Here is a 19,796-nt window from a genome sequence, read left to right on the forward strand (position 1 = left end):
CGAAAGGGGACAAGGCCGCCAGAGAACCCTTTGGCTTGACACCATCAAAGCTGACACAGGATTGAGCTTAAGGCAACTGGCAGACATGGTGCATGACCTGACAGCATGGAGAGAGCTAACCCATAGAATCACCAAGAGTCGGATATGACTGAATGGATAACATCATCATCATCATCAAATGTCAGTGGAATACAGGTGAAGAAAAGGGTGGGGGTAGTTTGAAGCCTCGCTCCTCCAAGTTAATTTTGGCACAGACAGAACAATGTTTAAATAGTTTTAAAGGAGCGTTTTACACTTAATAAGATGCGTTGAGTTGCATTGAGTTGTTGCGTTGCTTGGAATGTGTCCTATTTTAGCAACTGGGATGTGACCCTACACAACACATTAAATGTAAAAAGGCCCTAAAACTACCCTGAAGCTAGTAAAAAGAAAGAGTTAGATACTCACCTATGAAGACGGAAAGCTCTGGATCCCAAAGAGCCTTCCTGGTCCTTGCTATGTCCCATCATTCAACCACTGTCCCTGTTCCAATTTTGTGCCTTTGGGTAAGGCTTCAGAAGTAATCATGTCCCCGAGTGCTTCTGAAGATGGACATATCCACACTGCACATGCCTGGACTTGCACGGGCACAGTCAGGGCCGGATTTCTGGAAAGGCCACAAAGGTCCGGGACTTGGGCAGCTGCAGCCCCGGGGGCACCTGGACTTGAAATAGGGGTTGCTACATATGAAAGAGAAGGCTGCAAATAAGATGCCAAACATGAAAAAGTAAGGCTGATGCCCAAGGGAGCTGTATATGAAAGAAAGGGGCAGCAGTACATGGATGTTACACATGGAAGAGGGGGCTGCACATAGAATGGGAAGGGCACAGCCGCACATGGAAGAGAAGCCCTAACATACTTGACCTGGGGGCTGAGAAAGTATAAACCCGGCTTCGGAAGTGCTCAGGGACACAAGTACTTCTGAAGGCTGCCTAGGGAATGCTGAGAATGTATTCGATGAAAGGGGGGAGAGCGGTGGAACGAGGGCCCCTTTAGTGGATCGGGAAGGCTCTATGGGATCCAGAGTCTTCCCATATGTGGGAATCTAACCCTTTTTTTTTCTCTTTAGGGTTGCTTTGAATAGTATTTACTATACCTGTTTCTGTTATAGCCCCAATCTGAAAATTCCCTGTCTCTGTCACTATTTTTTTAACCCTAAACAAGTCATTTCTGCCTTTAAGCATGTCTGAGATAACACTGTTTACACAGAGGGAACCTGAGACTGAATGGAGAGACTGAGGTGAGTATATCTCAGGAATGGGACATCACGTGTGTATATAATCCTGACTCAAAGGAGATCATACAAATAACTTTTATATTAAAGAGGCTCTGTAACAAATTTTTCAGTCTTATTTCTTCTATCCTATAAGTTCCTATGCCTGTTCTAATGTGCTCTGGCTTACTGCAGCTTTTCCTAATTGCACTGTCTCTGTAATAAATCTTATCTACTTTCCTCTGTCGTGTCTGTCGGGCTAAAGCTTGAGTGTGTGGAATGTGCAGGGCTGCTTGTGATTGGTTAGAAGCGATACACACCCTCTGCAGGCCCCCTGCACACTCTGTATGACTCACACACTCTGTTCATGTGAGCCTATTACAAGCTGATTAGTTTGTTTGTAAACAGTGCCTAAAACTGTTAATTACAAGCCAGGATTGCAGCAGGGAGTGGCAGAAACAGCACAGAGGGGCACAGGAGAAAATAAGGAATAGAATGGTATGCTTTTTAGTGTAAGAATATTAGAGTACAGATTCTCTTTAAAGGAAATTGGGCTTCCCCATGATATACTTAGTGGGGGCTTCCTCCAGCCCCTTGGAGGCGACATGTCCCACGCAGCATCTCCGCTCACAGCCGCCAGCCTGGGGGTCCCCGCCGGTGCAGAGGCCGACCTCCTCTACTATGCCTGCACGAGTGCTGCTGTCAATCAAGTCCAGGTTATCTGCAGCGTACTGCACAGGCGCAGTAGTTCTGCGCCTGTGCAGTATGCTGCGAACAATGTGGACTTGATTGACAGTGGCGTTTCACGCAGGGGCAGTAAGGACAACCTCAAGTTCGGCCTCTTGAGGTTCGGCCTCTGCACTGGCGGGGACCCCGGGCCGGCGGCTGCGAGCGGAGATGCTGCGTGGGACATGTCGGCTTCAAGGGGCTAGAGAAAGCCTCCGGTAAGTATTTCATGGGGCAGCCCAATTTGCTTTATGATTCCTTTAAGTATCCATGTTCACTTTAAAACCACTATCACTTAAACTGCCTAATTATGGGGATTAATTTTTACCTTTATTTTTGAATAATATGGAAAGGCATTAGAAATGTTTTTGAAATTTGAATACTATGTGCATCTCCACTAGAGAGATTTTCCTTCACTTCCTTTCTATTGAACCTACATTGCACTTATGTCTTTACTATGAATCTTATTGGTCTTGGAGATAGCATATAAGGGACAGCAGTAAAAGCTGTACCCACTCTAAAAATATTGTTTTTTGTGTGGCTGTCTCTATCACTGTTGGAGAAATTATCATGGATATTGAAAGAGGACAGAAAAGAAAACAAATCTTTTCCAGAATTTAAAAAAAGCATTTTCCTGGAGTTTCTTTTTCAGAAAGTAAGCAATTTTTTTTTACAGATGCATAAATGTGCTTTTTAACCACTTCGCGTCCCTGGGGTTTTCCCCCTAAAAAACCAGAGCAATTTTCTACATCTCACACTCCTCTCATTCATTTGCCAATATCTTTATCACTACTTATCATACATAAATGGTCTATACCTTGTTTTTTCCGCCACCAATTAGGCTTTCTTTGGGTGGTACTTTTTGCTAAGAATTAAATTATTTTCTATGCATTTTAAAGGGAACAAGGGGTAAAAAATGAAAAAAAGTCATTATTTCCCAGTTTTCAGCCATTATAGTTTAAAAATAAAAGTTGCTGCTGTAAGTTAAACCCACACATTTTATTTTTCCATTCGATGTGGTTATTTCACCATTTAAAATTCAATCCTAGTACAATGTATGATGACAATAAATTATTTGGAAATAAAATGAATTTTTTCATTTTGTGTCTGATTTTTATTTAAGTATTTTTTTCCTACTTTATAGTTCGATCCTCCCCCCAGTTAGCCAGATGTGCACCTACATACGCCTCCCTCCCCCACAGTTGGTCAGATGTGCCTCTGGATACCCCCCCCCCCCCCAGCCAGGCCTTAGTACCCCTCCCCCCCCCAGCTAGCCAGATGTGGATATTTATCTATTCCCCCCCCCCAAGCTGTCTGGTTGTGTCTATTCACCCCCCCCCTCCATAGCCAGGTGTGTGTGTGCCCCTTTACCCCCCCCCCCCCCTTGTTGATCCTGTGTTGCTCCCCGTGCCCCCCCTATCCCCCCCAGCAGCGGTGTTTTCTTTACTGATTCCCCCCCCCCCCCCCCAAGCAGCTGTGTTTTTTTTTACTGATCCCCCTCCAACCAGGCCTTAGTACCCCTCCCCCCCCCAAGCTGTCTGGTTGTGTCTATTCATCCCCCCCCCTCCATAGCCAGGTGCGTGTGTGCCCCTTTACCCCCTCCCTCCCCTTGTTGACCCTGTGTTGCTCCCTGTGCACTGCCCCAACCCCCGCCCCCTCCTCCCCCCCCAGCAGCGGTGGGTTTTTTTTGTTTTTTTTACTGATCACAAACTTACACCAATCCCCCCCCCCCAGCAGCGGTGTTTTTTTTTTTTTTTTACTAATCCCCCCCCCCCCAGAGATCGGCAGCACAGGGAAGCTAAGAAAACTTTCACCTAATCTTGATGCTGCAGCGGCGATCGGCTCCCCTCCATTCAGTACCGCTGACAGCCTCCATGTGCAGAATGGATCGGGTCCCGGCTTGATGACGTCATTAAGCCGGGACCCGATCCATTCTGCACATAGAGGCTGTCAGCGGTACTGAATGGAGGGGAGCCGATCGCCGCTGCAGCATCAAGATTAGGTGAAAGTTTTCTTAGCAATTCCCCATGCTGCCCGATCGCAGCATGGAGGAGGAGGGGGGGTTGTAATAACAGGGGATCGGGCGTGGGGTGGGGGGATCGGACACCTGGGAGGGGATCCCTTATTAGTGAAGTTAGAGGGAGGGGGGTTGATGAGCCCAGGTGCGTGCTAGCACGCACGCTGTGCTCATATAAAGGGGAAAACGTATAATCACGTCATGTGGCTTTCACAAGCCACTTGCAATGACGTGATTATACTGTAGTTGGGACAGGAACTGGTTAATGGAAGGGGACAGACTTGCTGAGATGTCTAATCTCCTCTCAAAGGGCTTTAATGTCCCAAACTTCTTTAGTGCCTTTAATTGGTTTATTTCAATATATAGGATTTTGCTGATTTCACGTTATCTTTGCATAGCTCCCAACTGTCCCTCTTTCGGAGGGACAGTCCCTCTTTGGGAGTCCTGTCCCTCTGTCCCTCTTTCCTCCTCATTTGTCCCTCTTTCAGGACTTTGTCCCTCTTTCTATGTTAATATATATATTTCTCTACTAAAAAATGTGTTTGATTGACTCTAAACTTTATTCCCATCCTTTAAATTAATATATTACTATTTTTCAAATGTTAATATGAAGGAAAATGAACCAGGATAGAAAGGACCAGTGTGGTTTGAATTATAAAACAACCTATTTTTCTTATGAAATCTTTATGGTATGGGTGTGTCGGGCGGGATCGGGGATGTGACAGGGGCGTGGCTTAAGTGTCCCTCTTTCTCATCTCAAAAAGTTGGGAGGTATGTCTTTGTGTCAATTTAAATACAGTATGAGGTTCTTGCTCATCCTTAACTTGTTATTAGAACCTGACTCAACATTTTTTGCAATGTAACACAAGCTGTCAAATTCCTCGGATAATAGTTATTTGATGGTTAAAACTATAGCTAGTCACTTTGCTATATATATATATATATATGTATATATACTGTATGTACAAAAAGACTCCTTTTTATATGAATAATAATTATCCAGTGCAAATTCTTTAAGAAAAGCAACAACTCTACACTACCAGTGTATCGGATGATGCAGGGTCTATAGCCACTATGCAAGCACATGATTCAGCTGAAGACCATAGAAGGGGGCAGAGGCTAATTATGGCATAATCTGAGCCCATAACAACGTTTGACTGCATCACATCCTAGCTATCATGTGATGCATTTCGCACCATTGTGTTTCCTTGATGAAACCTCTATTTGGCCCATACATAACTGTGAATCATATTACATACCCTGATAATTGATCTGCATTAGTGGATGTGCTGAGGTGCAAGCCCGTCGAGCCGGACTGTGTGTCTTTAGGTAGTGGTGGGTTGTCATTTTTCATGTTAGTATTAAATATGTGTAATGATTATTCATATAAAAAAAGAGTGCTAACTATTTATTTAGATATATATTATTTGGATATATAGTATATTTCATAGTTTTTGGAAGTGATATGGTTTAGTTATTTTGTATGTACAGTATATAATTTGCTATACATCTTTGGGTCTCTTTAATTCTTGGCCCCTATCGTTTTTCTGCCAACGATTTTACTACGGTAGGAGGGGACTTGACTGAAGATCCGTAGCCTTGGGATCCTGCTTAAAGCAATGTTAACGGCAGTCAGTTAATTCCTGACAGTTTAGCATTGGTTTTAAAGAAGGGGGACAGAAAGACCTTGTGGCACTGCCATCAAGATTAAAGTTCTTTAAAACTGGAGACCAGCTTTTCAATCAAGTCTTTTGAAACAAGATGGCAAAAAAGAAGATGGAAGTCCCAGATTGAAGAACCCTGAAGACTTCAAGCTAAGAAGAGAATAAAGAGGGCTGCAAGGGATTCACTACAGTTTTATTAAAGCTTATATCAGTGTTTTATTTCATTAACCAAATAGATGTCTCCCAGAACAATGGAGTTGCATTTTAACTGGTATACAGGAATAATATTTTCATTCTCACATTTTGTGGGCGCATGGTCTGTGGTAACCTGTGATCGGTCACTTAGTGCTTAGTGTTTACACACATCACTTTTCATTTACGGATTCCCATTTATAATTATAAAGGTCTTTCCCAAGTCATGGAAAGCATTATCACAGTACAGTGAAATGTTAAAAAGGTGTTTTCTACACATATTGAAGAAATGGCAACTACTGCTTAGTATACATAATGTAATATTTGGCAATGTAAAATGAAAACTCAGGAAAGAAGTTCAACATACATACTTTGGATGTGTTGGCGCATAGAATGGAGCCTGAAGGATCCCTGCGGGAAAGACTATCTCATTCTTATTTGGCAAGTAATAGGCATTGACAGTCTGTGGTGTCATACTCCATCTGCAAAGAAAATCAAACACCTATTATAGAACATATGTGCCTAAACAGATGTCATATGTATAGATAATGCTTATAATATGCATATATATTAAACTGTTCTGTCTGACACATACAGACTTTTGCACTTGTAAGAAAACATATTCCCTCATTTTAGTTGTCTGCTTCTGGTATATAGAGGCAATAAGAAATCAGTGGAAAATGCACACACACTGCCTGATTTACTGAAGTTCTCCCAAGATGGAGAACATTGGAGAATATATAATTCAGCAGGCCTAGACTGGATTTATGATAGTCTACATCGGGTATTAGGTTCAAAATGTGCAACTGTTATCTGGTTCATATCAATTCAATGCAAAGGTTGCTGAAAGGTTAGTGAATCAGCAGTTGTGGGATTGCTATGACTTGCATGCATCTGTAGCAAGAACATATTTTTGATAAATCTTGGATAGCTTGGATTCATGAAAGAAAACGTTTATGCTGCTTGTGCATGTAAGCAACAACTAAAATGCATGGTCTCTAGGCAGTTCTGTGATTTTACATTAGTGCGTGTTAAATGTCTTCCTCTTATTTACACCACATAGCAGGATTGCTTCTCCTTTAAGATAATCTACTCATGCAAGAATAGAAATATGGGATGATCCTGAGCATGGCCTCATAATATTTTAGCCTTTTCCAGCATAGGCCCAATGTCGGGCATAGTGAAAATGGCTGCCGCTAGGTGGTGTTGTCACTGGATAAAATCTGGCACAGCTTCAACCCCTTCAGGTCAAAGTTTGATTTTCACTGGCCCAATCCTCTGCCACTGCACCACATCATGTAATTATTACATGGGCGTATTTGGGCTTGTTTTAGGGGTGCCACTGCCGAATCTGGTCCAGCATGGCATCACTCTATGAGGATCAAAGTGTCCCTTCCAGCACCGCGCTGCACCTCTTAATTATTATTATTATTTATTGGATTTATAAATCACCAACATATTATGCGGCGCTGGACAATAAATACATACAATGATACAAAGGATGACAGATGTAACAAGGTTATACAACATAGGACAAAGCTATACAAGGCAAACCGGGAAACAATACATGATCATGTGATTATAGGTTGGTTAGGTTGGCACAGTAACACAGGCAGTTGTACTTGTTAATAACTTAATTACACTGAAGCGCATGCAAAGGGCAGGGGCAAATCCAGGATTTCCAAGGGGGGGATTCCTGAAAGCGGCGTGTGGGCATGGCCAAAACATGGTGTGGGTGGAGCCAAATACTAGCAGTTTCTAGGCTAAATTGCACCCAGGGTGAGGGCGTAAAATGCGCCCCCAACGTGGAGACAGGTATAGGTGCCCGCAGTATAGGTAGCCAGTTATAGGTCCCCCCCCCCAGTATAGGTAGCCCATATAGTTGCCCCCAGTATAGGTTAGATAGGTATAGGCCCCCAGTATAGCTTAGATAGGTATATGTCCACAGTATAGATTAGATAGGTATATGTCCCCCAGTATAGATTAGATAAGTATATGCCCAGTATAGATTAGATAGGTATATATGTAGTGGCTGGATAGTGTACTGGTTAAGGGCTTTGCCTTTGACGTGGGAGACCAGGGTTCGAATCCTGGCTAGGTCAAGTACCTATTCAGTAAGGAGTTCAAGGCAAGACTCCCTAACACTGCAGGGTGGCCTTTTGAGCGCGTCCCAGTGGCTGCAGCTCTTGAGCGCTTTGAGTCCGACAGGAGAAAAGCGCTATATAAATGTTCAGATTATTATTATTATTATTATATACCCCCCAGTATAGATTAGATAGGTATATGCCCCCCAGTAAAGATTAGATAGGTATATGCCCCCCAGTATAGCTTAGATAGGTATATGCCGCCCAGTATAGATTAGATAAGTATATGACCAGTATAGATTAGATAGGTATATGCCCCCCAGTATAGATTAGATAGGTATATGCCCCCCAGTATATCTTAGATAGGTATATGCCCCACAGTATATCTTAGATAGGTATATGCCTCCACTATAGATTAGATAGGTATATGCCCCCCAGTATAGATTAGATAGGTATATGCCCCCCAGTATAGATTAGATAGGTATATGCCCCCAGTATAGATTAGATAGGTATATGTCCCCCAATATGGATTAGATAAGTATATGCCCAGTATAGATTAGATAGGTATATGCCCCCAGTATAGATTAGATAGGTATATGCCCCCCAGTATATCTTAGATAGGTATATGCCCCCCAGTATATCTTAGATAGGTATATGCTTCCACTATAGATTAGATAGGTATATGCCCCCCAGTATAGATTAGATAGGTATATGCCCCCCAGTATAGATTAGATAGGTATATGCCCCCCAGTATAGATTAGATAGGTATATGCCCCCAGTATAGCTTAGATAGGTATATGCCCCCCAGTATAGATTAGATAGGTATATGCCCCCCAGTATAAATTAGATAGGTATATGCCCCCGAGTATATGAAGCAGGGGTATATGTGCCCAGTATATGAAGCAGGGGTATATGTGCCCAGTATATGAAGCAGAGGTATATGTCCCCAGTATATGAAGCATGGGTATATGTGCCCAGTATATGAAGCAGGGGTATATGTGCCCAGTTATGAAGCAGGGGTATATGCCCAGTATAGGTAGCCAGAATGGCTGGCTTCCAAACATCCCCCCGGCGCCGGCCCTGCCTCCTAAGTGAGCCCTGGCTGCACTTGCCTGACGGGAGAGACCGCCCGAGCTCATCCAGCATCACTACTGAAGACAAGTAGTCAGTCCAATCAGGGGAAGGAGCACGCCCGCTGCGGATCATGGATGCGTGGCGTGGTGACGTCACGTCGCCAGAGTCATCGGTAGCCATGGAGATCAGTGTGATGCCATCACCTCCGCCGCCGAGACAGGTAATGTATCTGCACAGCAGTGCGCCGTGGTCCGGGGCCCCCCTTCGCTCTAGTCAGAGAGACGACCTCCTCGCCGCACACACGAGCAGGCGGCAGCTGCGCTATACCATCTGCAGCTGCCGCTGCTCGGATTTAGAGGAGGTCGCCATCATGGGAAATACCACTTCCGGTCTCGGTGTAGGGGGGTGTTCCGTACACCCGGAATACCCCCTTCCGTGCGCCACTGAAGGGGGTGGTGCTACAGCACACAAGCTGGTGTTGGTCCCCAGTGCTGATGCCTGGTTACCTCCATGCCCTAGTGCGAGGAGGTAGAGACCCCACCAGGACCCTGCAGCACAGCATACCCAGTCACTCACGATTGCCCCACACAGCGGGAAACAGGAAGCGCTGGGTGGAAGTAGATGATCGGGAAAATGGATTGGAAAGGGTTAATGCACTGCATGGTACATCTCTCCCCAGAACTTACAGTAGTTGTTGCAATATAAATAGCTTGCACTGAATTTTTAAGAAGATTAAATAAATAGTGAATCATAACAGGATGTGCGCCCATACTTCTATTTTTACATTACTGCAAAACTCAAATGTTAGTTACCCTCAGCAACTCCCTCTATTGTGCAATAAGATCTAGGTGAGAGTCTTTTGTAACCTAATAATGGACGATTTTCATTAATCTTCATAAATCAATAAATCCCGACCATGTTTTCATGATTAACACTTGTGCTTTCCACTACTTTTTTCAATATTCTTCAACTCTGAAAAACTTATATCAGGCCCACCACATGTTTAATTAGTCTCTCTGGCTATCTGTTTATTTATCATATTTGTAGAAGAATATGTAGTATTCGCATTCTTACTGTTCTCGATTAGGAGGCTTCCTCAATTGTTCAGCCATCAGCTTAGCTGAGAAGTTATAAAAATTCAGCATGTTTTGAAAGAAGGAATCATCTGCAACTTCAAACTGGGAAAACAGGAAAGACAATTATTTGTAAACCACCATTATTGGCAAGGTCAACTAAGCTAACCATGTTTTATAGTTTATAAACTACTTGTATGGTTTTTTTTGTTTGTTTTTTTATTCTAAAAGCTTTTCTTACCCCATCATACACCTCATCCAGCTCCTTGGTGTCCAGAATGAAGTCAGGAAATCCAATCATGTCATATATGGCATCTGCCTAAAAATCCACACAAAGACAATTATTGCAGAGCTGTGCTCAATGAAGACCTACTACATGCATTTTTAAAGCACTAGGTTATGGTGGCTGTTCCCTGTAGTTGGGCTATCTAAGTCACAAGACTGGTTGTGCAGCATTAAGAAAATGTCACTGAGGAAAAAATTTGAATACATTTGAACGGATTCAGTTTTCTGCCTGGAGTTAAGCTTTAAAGTGTTAGTGTAGTTAGTGTAGTCCTCTTTGTAGTTCCTGGAAGCGAGATCTTCGCCTCCAGGACTTTTTGACTGTGGCCATCTTGTGGCCAAATAGTAAAACTGCCCCTGCATACATTTTTTATTAAATATACACGTTATATTACATTTAAAATTAACTGCTTACCTCCCACATCAAAAATTACCCAAATAAAAAATTTTATAAAAAAAAAAATTTACAATTAAAAAAAAACAAAACATAAATAGTTACCTAAGGGTCGGAAACTTTTTAAATATGCATGTCAAGAGAGTATATTACTATATTTTTTTTAAATTATAAGCTTGTAAATAGTGATGGACGCAAATTGAAAAAATGCACTTTTATTTCCAAATAAAATATCGGCGCCATAAATTGTGATACGGACATAATTTAAATGGTGTAATAACCAGGGAAAAATGGGCAAATAAAATACATGAGTTTTAATTACGGTAGCATGTATTAATTTCAAACTATAATGGCCAAAAAGAGAAATAATTAGTTTTTTCCCATTTCTTTCTTAATCTTGCTGTTAAAATGCATTAAGGATAAAATAATTCTTAGCAAAATGTACCACCCAAAGAAAGCCTAAACGGTGGTGGAAAAAAACAGGATATACATTGGGATGCGAAGGTTTGGGCAACGTTGTTAATCATCAGGATTTTCCTGTATAAATCATTGGTTGTTATGATAAAACATGTCAGTTAAATATATCATATAGGAGGCCCACACAGTGAGATTTGAGAATGGAAGTGAGTTTATTGGATTTACAGAAAGTGCACAATAATTGTTTAAATAAAATTAGGCAGGTGCATAAATGTGGGCATTTTATTGATTCCAGTACCTTTAGAACTAATTCTTGGAACTCAAACTGGCTTGGTAAGCTCAGTGACCCCTGACCTACATACACAGGTGAATCCAATTATAAGAAAGAGTATTTAAGGGGGTCAATAGAAAGTTTCCCTCCTATTTTAAATTTCTCTGAAGAGTAGCAACAAGGGCGTCTCAAAACAACTCTCAAATGACCTGAAGACAAATATTGTTCACTATCAAGGTTTAGAGGGAGGATACAGAAAGCTGTCTCAGAGATTTCAGCTGTCTGTTTCCACAGTTAGGAACATATTGAGGAAATAGAAGACCACAGGCTCAGTTCAAGTTAAGGCTCGAAGTGGCAGACCAAGCAAAATCTTGGATAAACAGAAGCACCGAATGGTGAGAACAGTCAGAGTCAACCCGCAGACCAGCACCAAAGACCTACAACATCAATTTGCTGCAGATGGAGTCACTGTGCATCGTTCAACCATTCGGCACACTTTACACAAGGAGATACTGTATGCGAGAGTGGTGCAGAGGAAGACTTTTCTCCGCCCACAGCACCAACAGAGCCGCTTGAGGTATGCTAAAGCACATTTGGACAAGCCAGCTTCACTTTGGAATAAGGTGCTGTGGACTGATGAAACTAAAATTGAGTTACTTGGGCATAACAAGGAGTGTTATGCAAGGAGGAAAAACAACACAGCATTTCAAGAAAAACACATGCTACCTACAGTAAAATATGGTGGTGGTTCCATCATGCTGTGAAGCTGTGTGGCCAGTGCAGGGACTGGGAATCTTGCCACAGTTGAGGGGCGCATGGATTCCACTCAGTATGAGCAGATTCTGGAGACCAATGTCCAGGAATCAGTAACAAAGCTGAAGCTGCTTAGGGCCTGGATCTTTCAACAAGACAACGACCCTAAACACTGCTCAAAATCCACTAAGGCATTCATGCAGAGGAACACGTACAATGTTCTGGAATGGCCATCTCAGTCCCCAGACCTGAATATAATTGAAAATCTGTGGTGTGAGTTATAGAGAGCTGTCCATGCTCGGAAGCATGAATGAACTAGAGATGTTTTGTAAAGAGGAATGGTCCAAAATACCTTCAACCAGACTCCAGACTTTCATTGGAACCTACAGGAAGCGTTTATAGGCTGTATTTTCTGCGAAAGGAAGATCTACTAAATATTGATTTCATTTCTTTTTTGTGGAGCCCAAATTTATGCACCTGCCTAATTTTGTTTAAACAATTATTGCACACTTTCTGTAAATAGAAAAACTTAATTTCACTTCTCAAATATCACTGTGTGTGTCTCCTATATGATATATTTAACTGACATTTTTTATCGTTACAACCAACGATTTATACAGGAAAATCATGACGATTAACAACGTTGCCCAAACTTTCGCATCCCACTGTAGATCATTTCATTGTGATAAGTAGTGATAAAGTTATAGGCGAATGAATGGAAGGTGAAAGTTGCTCGGATGCATAAGGTGAACAACACTGTAGGCTGAAGTGGTGAAACCCCCCTAAAGACCAGGCCATTTTTCTTAAAAAGGGCCACTGCAGCTCTAAGGCCTCGCTGCAGGGCCGCACAACACAGTACACAAGTGATCCCCCCCCCCTTTTCTCCCCACCAACAGAGCTCTCTGTTGGTGGGGTCTGATCGCCCCCCAGATGTTTATTTATTTATTTTTTCACAAATATTTATGTAATTATTTTTCTAATAAATTGTACTATTTTTTTACAAAAACCATCCCTTCCCCCAGCCAGCCAATCACGGCAATCGGCTGTCATAGTCTTCAGCCTATGAGAGCCAATCGCTCTCCTGTGTCACACGGTTGTCCCCTGTACAGCGCTGCCATAGATTGCAGCACTGTACTATGCTAATAGACGGCAGTTACGCCATCTAACAGTCTCCAAGCCGCTGGGAGACTGAAGGTGGACCTCCACTCTGCCTACCAAGCGGAGGTGCGCGCGCATTAGTGCGCGCGACCTCCTGCAAAACAGGCCCCAAGGATCTTATGGCAATCGCGTTAGGCGGTCCTGGGGCTGCTGCCGCGTCCACGCACATCGGCGTGATGCTGTCGACAAGAAGTTAAGTATTAGTGCACTAACACTCTAAGGGCCATATGCAATTATTTCTTTCACCTGAGTTTTCTCCTAGGAGATAATTTTTCATCTTCGATTTAACCACTTAAGGACCACAGGCTTTAACCGCCCCCCCTTTCTTAGTGACCAGGCTATTATTTTTTTTAATTAGGGCTCTGCAACTTTAATGGCTTGCTGCAGAGCCACACATCCATGCACACAAATGAATTCCATCCCCCACAGGGCTTCCTGTTGATGAGCCCTGATCGCTGCTGTTGATTTTTTTTTCAAATATATTTCTCTTTTTTTTTTTTTTTACTTGTTTATTATTTTTCTTCTCTCCCTCCCCCCGCCAGCCAGTCACCATGATCGGCTGTCATAGGCATCAGCTTATGAGAGCCGATTGTTCTTGTGCCTCCTCAGGGGACAGCCGAGTGACACGGCTGTCCCCAGTACAGCGCTGCCGTAGATCGCAGAGCTGTACAGTATAAATAGATGCCGTCTAACAGTCCGCTGGGAGACTGATGATGGAGCGGAGCTCTGTCATTCAAGCAGGGATCCGCGCACGTCGGCACGCATGATCCCCAGCAAAACACGCCCCCAGGACTTGATGCCAATTGGCGTAACACGGTCCTGGGGGAGCCTCCGCGTTCACGACAATCGGTGTGACTTCGTCATAAAGGAGTTAAAATAACTTTCCAGCACTTTTCAACTAAAAAAGTACCAAAAAAGTGGTATAAAAGTACTATCAAAATTATTTTGAGTAATCTCTTGCTTTCTGGTGGCTTAAAGGGCATTTTATTGACAGGTTTAAAATTATCACCAATGAGAAAACTCAGGTGAAAAAGTGAATTGCATATGGGCCAAAGTGTTTATAGGCATGTTTTGTTACTATTGTTAAATTTTCCTCTCTCTGTTGCCTTCGTTAAATTTGTACCTAAGAAGGAAGCCTTTGGATCTTGTAGAAGCTTCCCATGCCCTCCTCCAGACTACCATCGCCACTTGCAGACCCTCCAAAGCAATCTGACAAGAGCGTGTTGGATTTTAGATCCGGGCTGTGCTCCTCTTCATTCATGACCATGGACATACTGTGCCTGTGTGTGAGTATGGCTGCACCTGCGCAGTTACCAGAGATGCTTGTGTACAAGCGGCTCCATGCTACTTTGCAGGTGGAGCCCGACCTGGATCATCCAGAGAGTCCCAGTGAGCAGCAGCAGGGGTGAGGAGGACAAAGTAAGCCTCTAGAGCAGGGGTCCCCAAACTTTTTTGGTCAAGGGCCGGTTCAACATACTTTGGACTGCTGGGGAGCTGGAACATACATAAAATGATGCTGAAAAACATTACATTGAATTTAGGTATTGATTCCCCCGAATCATGCCCAGAGGAGAACTCCCAGCAGCAGCCATTCAGTCATGCGGCGCCCGAACATTGCCTTTGTGCACCAGACAGTGAAGCATACCCAAGTGACAACCTGCCGTCCAGTTGGACAGCAGTGTCACCTGATGTAGAATTGGATTGGAAGACAGCGAATGACTGTTTACTAGCTTCTACAGTGGTGCCAGCACTGCTATTCTATATGCAGGCCACCGATATTTAAAGATACAGTTATAGATTTTGTAATTGGGGGCCAGTGAAAAAGCCTCTCCGCAGGCCTTAGTTTGAGGACCACTGCTCTAGAGGATCCAGAGGCTTCCTTCTTCTTAGATAAGTGTCAGCTTTTTGACCCAAGGCTTGCCTTGGCTTCACTACAAGGAGCTAATTTAGCCATTATGGATTGATTCACAAAATTTATCTCTCCTTATTTTTAGCATTTTTGAAAATCAGCATGAAAATCATTCTAAACAAGTTCCTGTTTAACTTTACTTCAATATTACATACCTACTTTGGTCCATTTTTTTTGGTTGTAGATTACTGTACTTAAATGATTTTATATAGATAAGGTGAAATTCAGAGAAGGCAAGATAATTCATGAGACAAATTTTGCTTAATATAAAGAGGGATTTTTGGTCTCTTTGAATAACTTCACACTGTTTTAGCATAGGTTTTAAAATGAAAATAGAGAATCTGGTTGGTTGATTTGCAAAACATTTGGGGCCTGATTCATCAAGCTGCACTGCTAAAGCAGCACAGCTTAATGTTGTGTAGTGTGCGCTATGCATGCCTTACATAGCAGCGCTTGCTGCCATGTAAGGAGCGTGCCTTCCTTAGTTACGCACATTGCTTCCTTAGCAATGCGCATAACATTAACATTATCGCTGCCGCGATACTTCACTCGCGGCCGATACTGTATTGATTTATGTTGTTATGTAAATTAATACAGTAGCGGCAGTGAGTGAAGTATAGCGGTAGCGATAATTTACTCGAGCCAACCCGCTCTTAATTAAACTAAGGGAGGCACACTCCTTACATGGCAGCAAGCGCTGCTATGTAAGGCATGCATAGCGTACACTACACAACAGTAAGCTGATCTAGAGATCTGGAGAACAATGCACTCCAGATCTCTCAGTGAAGCATCAGGGAGACTGTACACACACTATATTTAGCAGCGCAGCTTGATGAATCAGGCGCTTAGTTCTCCATTAGAACCTTTGATAAATAAGACCCAATAATTTGCTGTTCCTTAAAGCTACAAGACCTTTTCCTTAGCGACTCTCTTTGTCTTCTCATCCATCCATGTTAAACCTCCCAAGGTCAACTCAAATGCCGCTCGGATTTCAGCAATCATCTGTTCTGCCTGGAATAAATAAAAGTACAAATTACTACCAGTCCCTAAACATGAATTACAGACATTGCAGATGATGATTTTAAAGATTCTGTTATTGATGTCAACAGATTCTTCTGATCAATCTTCTTGAATTAGCAACAAGATGTTTCATACTAATCCAAGTGTCTATCTTAATTCAAATTAATGGCATGAAGATTCTGAGTACTGTATTTAAATCTATGGGCATTGCATAAAACATTCTCATAATTTGTTTATCTCAATGGAGACAGATGACTAAACAAGAACATAGAGCTATGAAAACTGGTCTCCATGCCGTAATCCAATCACAATGATGCAGTAAAACTCAATGATACAGGTGTTAAAGCAGATCTACGCTTGTCCTTTTTTCTGTTTTTTTGGCAGGTTTATAGTTCAAATACCTCAAACCTAGGGAGAAAGATTCATACTAACCAAAATAAACGTGATTTTTGCTTTATGTCTTCTCCCCTGGATTACTCTGGCTCCTAGTGCTAATGACATCATCACATGTGTGCACGCAAGATGAGAGCAAAGCAAGGCCATTCAAGCGGAATATAACCCTGCATTTCATGGAGAGAACTGCAGACACATCCAAAGTTTAGATAGATACATTTAAGCAAAACAAAATGTGGAATGTGACTCACTCTCTTTGACTGTGCAGGAGTTGGAGGACAGCCAAAGAGTGTGTAATATTCCTCACTTGTTACATTTTGTTTTGCTTAAATGTATCTATCTAAACTTCGGATGTCTGCAGTTCTCTCCACGAACTTTAAAGCTCTGTGTGTAACCCTTCCAATGCTGGTCTAGTAAAAAAAAAAATGCTGGTTGCATATAATATGCTGTAAATAATGTTTTAGAGCAAAGTTGAAATGCAGGGTTATATTCCGCTTTAAGGCCCTCCACAAGAACGTAAGTTGGGGGAGGCAGTGGGCAGTGTTCTGAGCTGCCTTACAGTTCACTCCAGTGGGGTAGATACTTTTTAATTCCTTAACCTCCTGGGCATTACGGATGAGCTCAGCTCTTCCAGTAACGCCGCTGTGTATTGCTCAGGCCCTGGTGGGCAGATTTGCATAATTTTTTTTTCCAACACGCAGCTAGCACTTTGCTAGCTGCGTGTTTTTTCCGATCGCCGCCGATCCGCCGCTACCTGCCACGAAAGAGGCCCCCCGCAGACCCCTTGCGCAGCCTGGCCAATCACTCGGGACTCCCACTGACGTCAATGACGTCGATGACATAATTCCGATCATCGCCATGGCGACGGGGGAAGCCCAGACAGGAAATCCCGTTCAGAACGGGATTTCCTGTTGGGTATTTGTGCCGGTGGTGATCGACGGGGTGGGTGGGAAAGCGAAGGGAGGGGGAAGCATGTAGCTTGCGCTAGGCTAGCTACATGTTAAAAAAAAAATAACTATAAAAACCCTCCCGCGGCCGTGCGCCGCAATTAATCAGAACGGCAGGGAGGTTAATACATGCATGATGTGTTAGTGAAGGAAAGGATTTATACAGGCTTTATACCCTTTTAAAATGCTAGTTGACTGGCTATCAGGCTGAACCTCTATCTTCAATACTTTTTAAACTGTTGACCCAGAACGAGTAAGCAGAAGTGACCAGACTCATGTCTGACTCCCGTGGCTGCATGCCTGTTTCAGGTGAGACTCAGACACTACCGATACTAAAAGATAAATATGTCAGCCAGGCAATTTGAATACTTAACTGAAAGGGGAGGGGAAACAACAGTGCAATGTATGATGGAGTGCATTCCAGCAGAAGGGATAATAATGAGAACAATGCACTCCAGATCTCTCAGTGAAGCATCAGGGAGTGTACACACTATATTCTTAACAGAGATGGTCCCAACTGGCTGTCTCAGCCAAAAAACATCTAGTATGTGTATGAAGCTTTGCTTTTACTGGTTATTTTAGGTATTTTATTCTGTCATAGAACTTACAATGGTTCTACTGTTCTTGTCAAATGTAGATTTAACAAACAAAGATCCCAGTGCAAATCCAAGAGTGTCATCTGTATTGGATAAACAGGTCTGCCAGCGTGGGGTGCAAGACTACAATCAAGAGGAAAAAGAAAACATTAGTTTAGTCTGGAGAAACATTTGAGAAGATGTGCAGTGAGCTCCTCTTTATTTGTTTACTAGGAACAATCTGAAAATGTTAATTTACTTTCTCCAAAAAACAGAGTATATCCACTGTAAAAGTAAGCAGTCCTACAAGCTGATCAGTTAAGGCTCATACACACATGCAACTTTTCCGGGCAACCAACCCAACAAGATGCTTGGCTGCACAACCAACTGCAATACTTATATTTTCCGCGCACCAACCAACTGAATGACCAACACATTTTCATACTGCGCACGCAAGGGGAACAAGGGACAGCACAATATGGCCGCATTCAAAACAAGTACAAGTCGTTCAAAGGACCTGTACACACACGGCCAAATGCATGATATCAGCCCAACAGTCATTTGAGTCGATCTGCCTGTTGGATCAGGCTTAACCGCCTGTTATTAGCCATTAGTCTAGTTGTTTGTCACAGCTCTCCTCGCCCAACTATCATCCAACAGACCAAGTTTGGACGAGAAAAGTTGCATGTGTGTACAAATCTTTAAGGCTGTTTCACACTAAGAGCACTGTCAAAGAGTTTTTCTGATCGCCATTTCTTTCTAGTATTTTAAAAAAGCGCTTGGACTATCAAATCCCATGGGCTATTTCATGCCAGACAGAATCATTTTTATTAAAATCAAATTGCGATTGTTGAGTAACAAGTATAGAAAAGCAAAAGCCCTGTAAAAATTGCTTGTGAAAAATAGCTATACAATTACTCCAAAATCACTTTCGCTAGCGTTTTTTGGTGTGAATTAGCCCTTAATCATGCAAACATGATCTGACTGTTAGAGATGGAGACAACAGAAGACAGCATGGCCAGGCTTTGCTTTTTCAGTGGAAAAAGGAGTAGAGATACTGCAAATTCCTGATGTCTAGCCCTAACCTCCCCATTAAAAATGACTTTCTTTTAGAACAGATGACCTTAAGACAGTCATCTGTTCTTTAGAGCCATGACCGTCTTCAGGCCTGAGCCCAGTAACACATTTGTGTCTGCTTCTGTCTGCAGGTAGCCCCCTTCCTCAGTATAGATAGCCAGATATGCCCCCAGTATTAGGAAACCCCACTCCCCAGTGTAGATACTCCTTCAGTATTAGGTTGCACCCCAGCATAGATAGTCCCTCCCCAGTATAGATAGCCAGCTATTCCTCCAGCATGAGGCAGCCCCCTTCACCAGCATAGGTAGCCAGATGTGCCTCCAGTATTAGGTGGCCTCCCCCCCATATGCAAAGTTGCGAGAGTGGAACATGCCCGTACAGTAGCTGTTATTCACCTGTTGGCGCCACCAGAATCCCTCTTCAGCCCTCTCACAGCATCTCATATAATAATAATCGCCACTAGAGGGAGTGATAGAGATGAGATCAGGAAAAACAGAGGTGCCAGTGAAGAATAAAAT

General features: G+C 42.9%; 1 protein-coding gene across 1 annotated transcript in view; it reads right to left on the reverse strand.

Annotated features, from left to right (window-relative positions):
- Positions 1 to 19,796, reverse strand: part of ECE2 (endothelin converting enzyme 2) — a 133,536-nt gene that overhangs the window by 27,330 nt on the left and 86,410 nt on the right. The window contains exons 11-15 of the mRNA XM_068281317.1: positions 18,235 to 18,345; positions 16,179 to 16,277; positions 10,324 to 10,401; positions 10,084 to 10,187; positions 6,223 to 6,333 (exon numbers count right to left, since the gene is read on the reverse strand). Coding sequence (XP_068137418.1) covers positions 6,223 to 6,333; positions 10,084 to 10,187; positions 10,324 to 10,401; positions 16,179 to 16,277; positions 18,235 to 18,345 — 503 coding nt within the window. The remainder of the gene's footprint in view (positions 1 to 6,222; positions 6,334 to 10,083; positions 10,188 to 10,323; positions 10,402 to 16,178; positions 16,278 to 18,234; positions 18,346 to 19,796) is intronic.

The sequence above is a fragment of the Hyperolius riggenbachi genome, chromosome 4, assembly GCF_040937935.1.
Source record: "Hyperolius riggenbachi isolate aHypRig1 chromosome 4, aHypRig1.pri, whole genome shotgun sequence".
Taxonomy (NCBI): Eukaryota; Metazoa; Chordata; class Amphibia; order Anura; family Hyperoliidae; genus Hyperolius; species Hyperolius riggenbachi.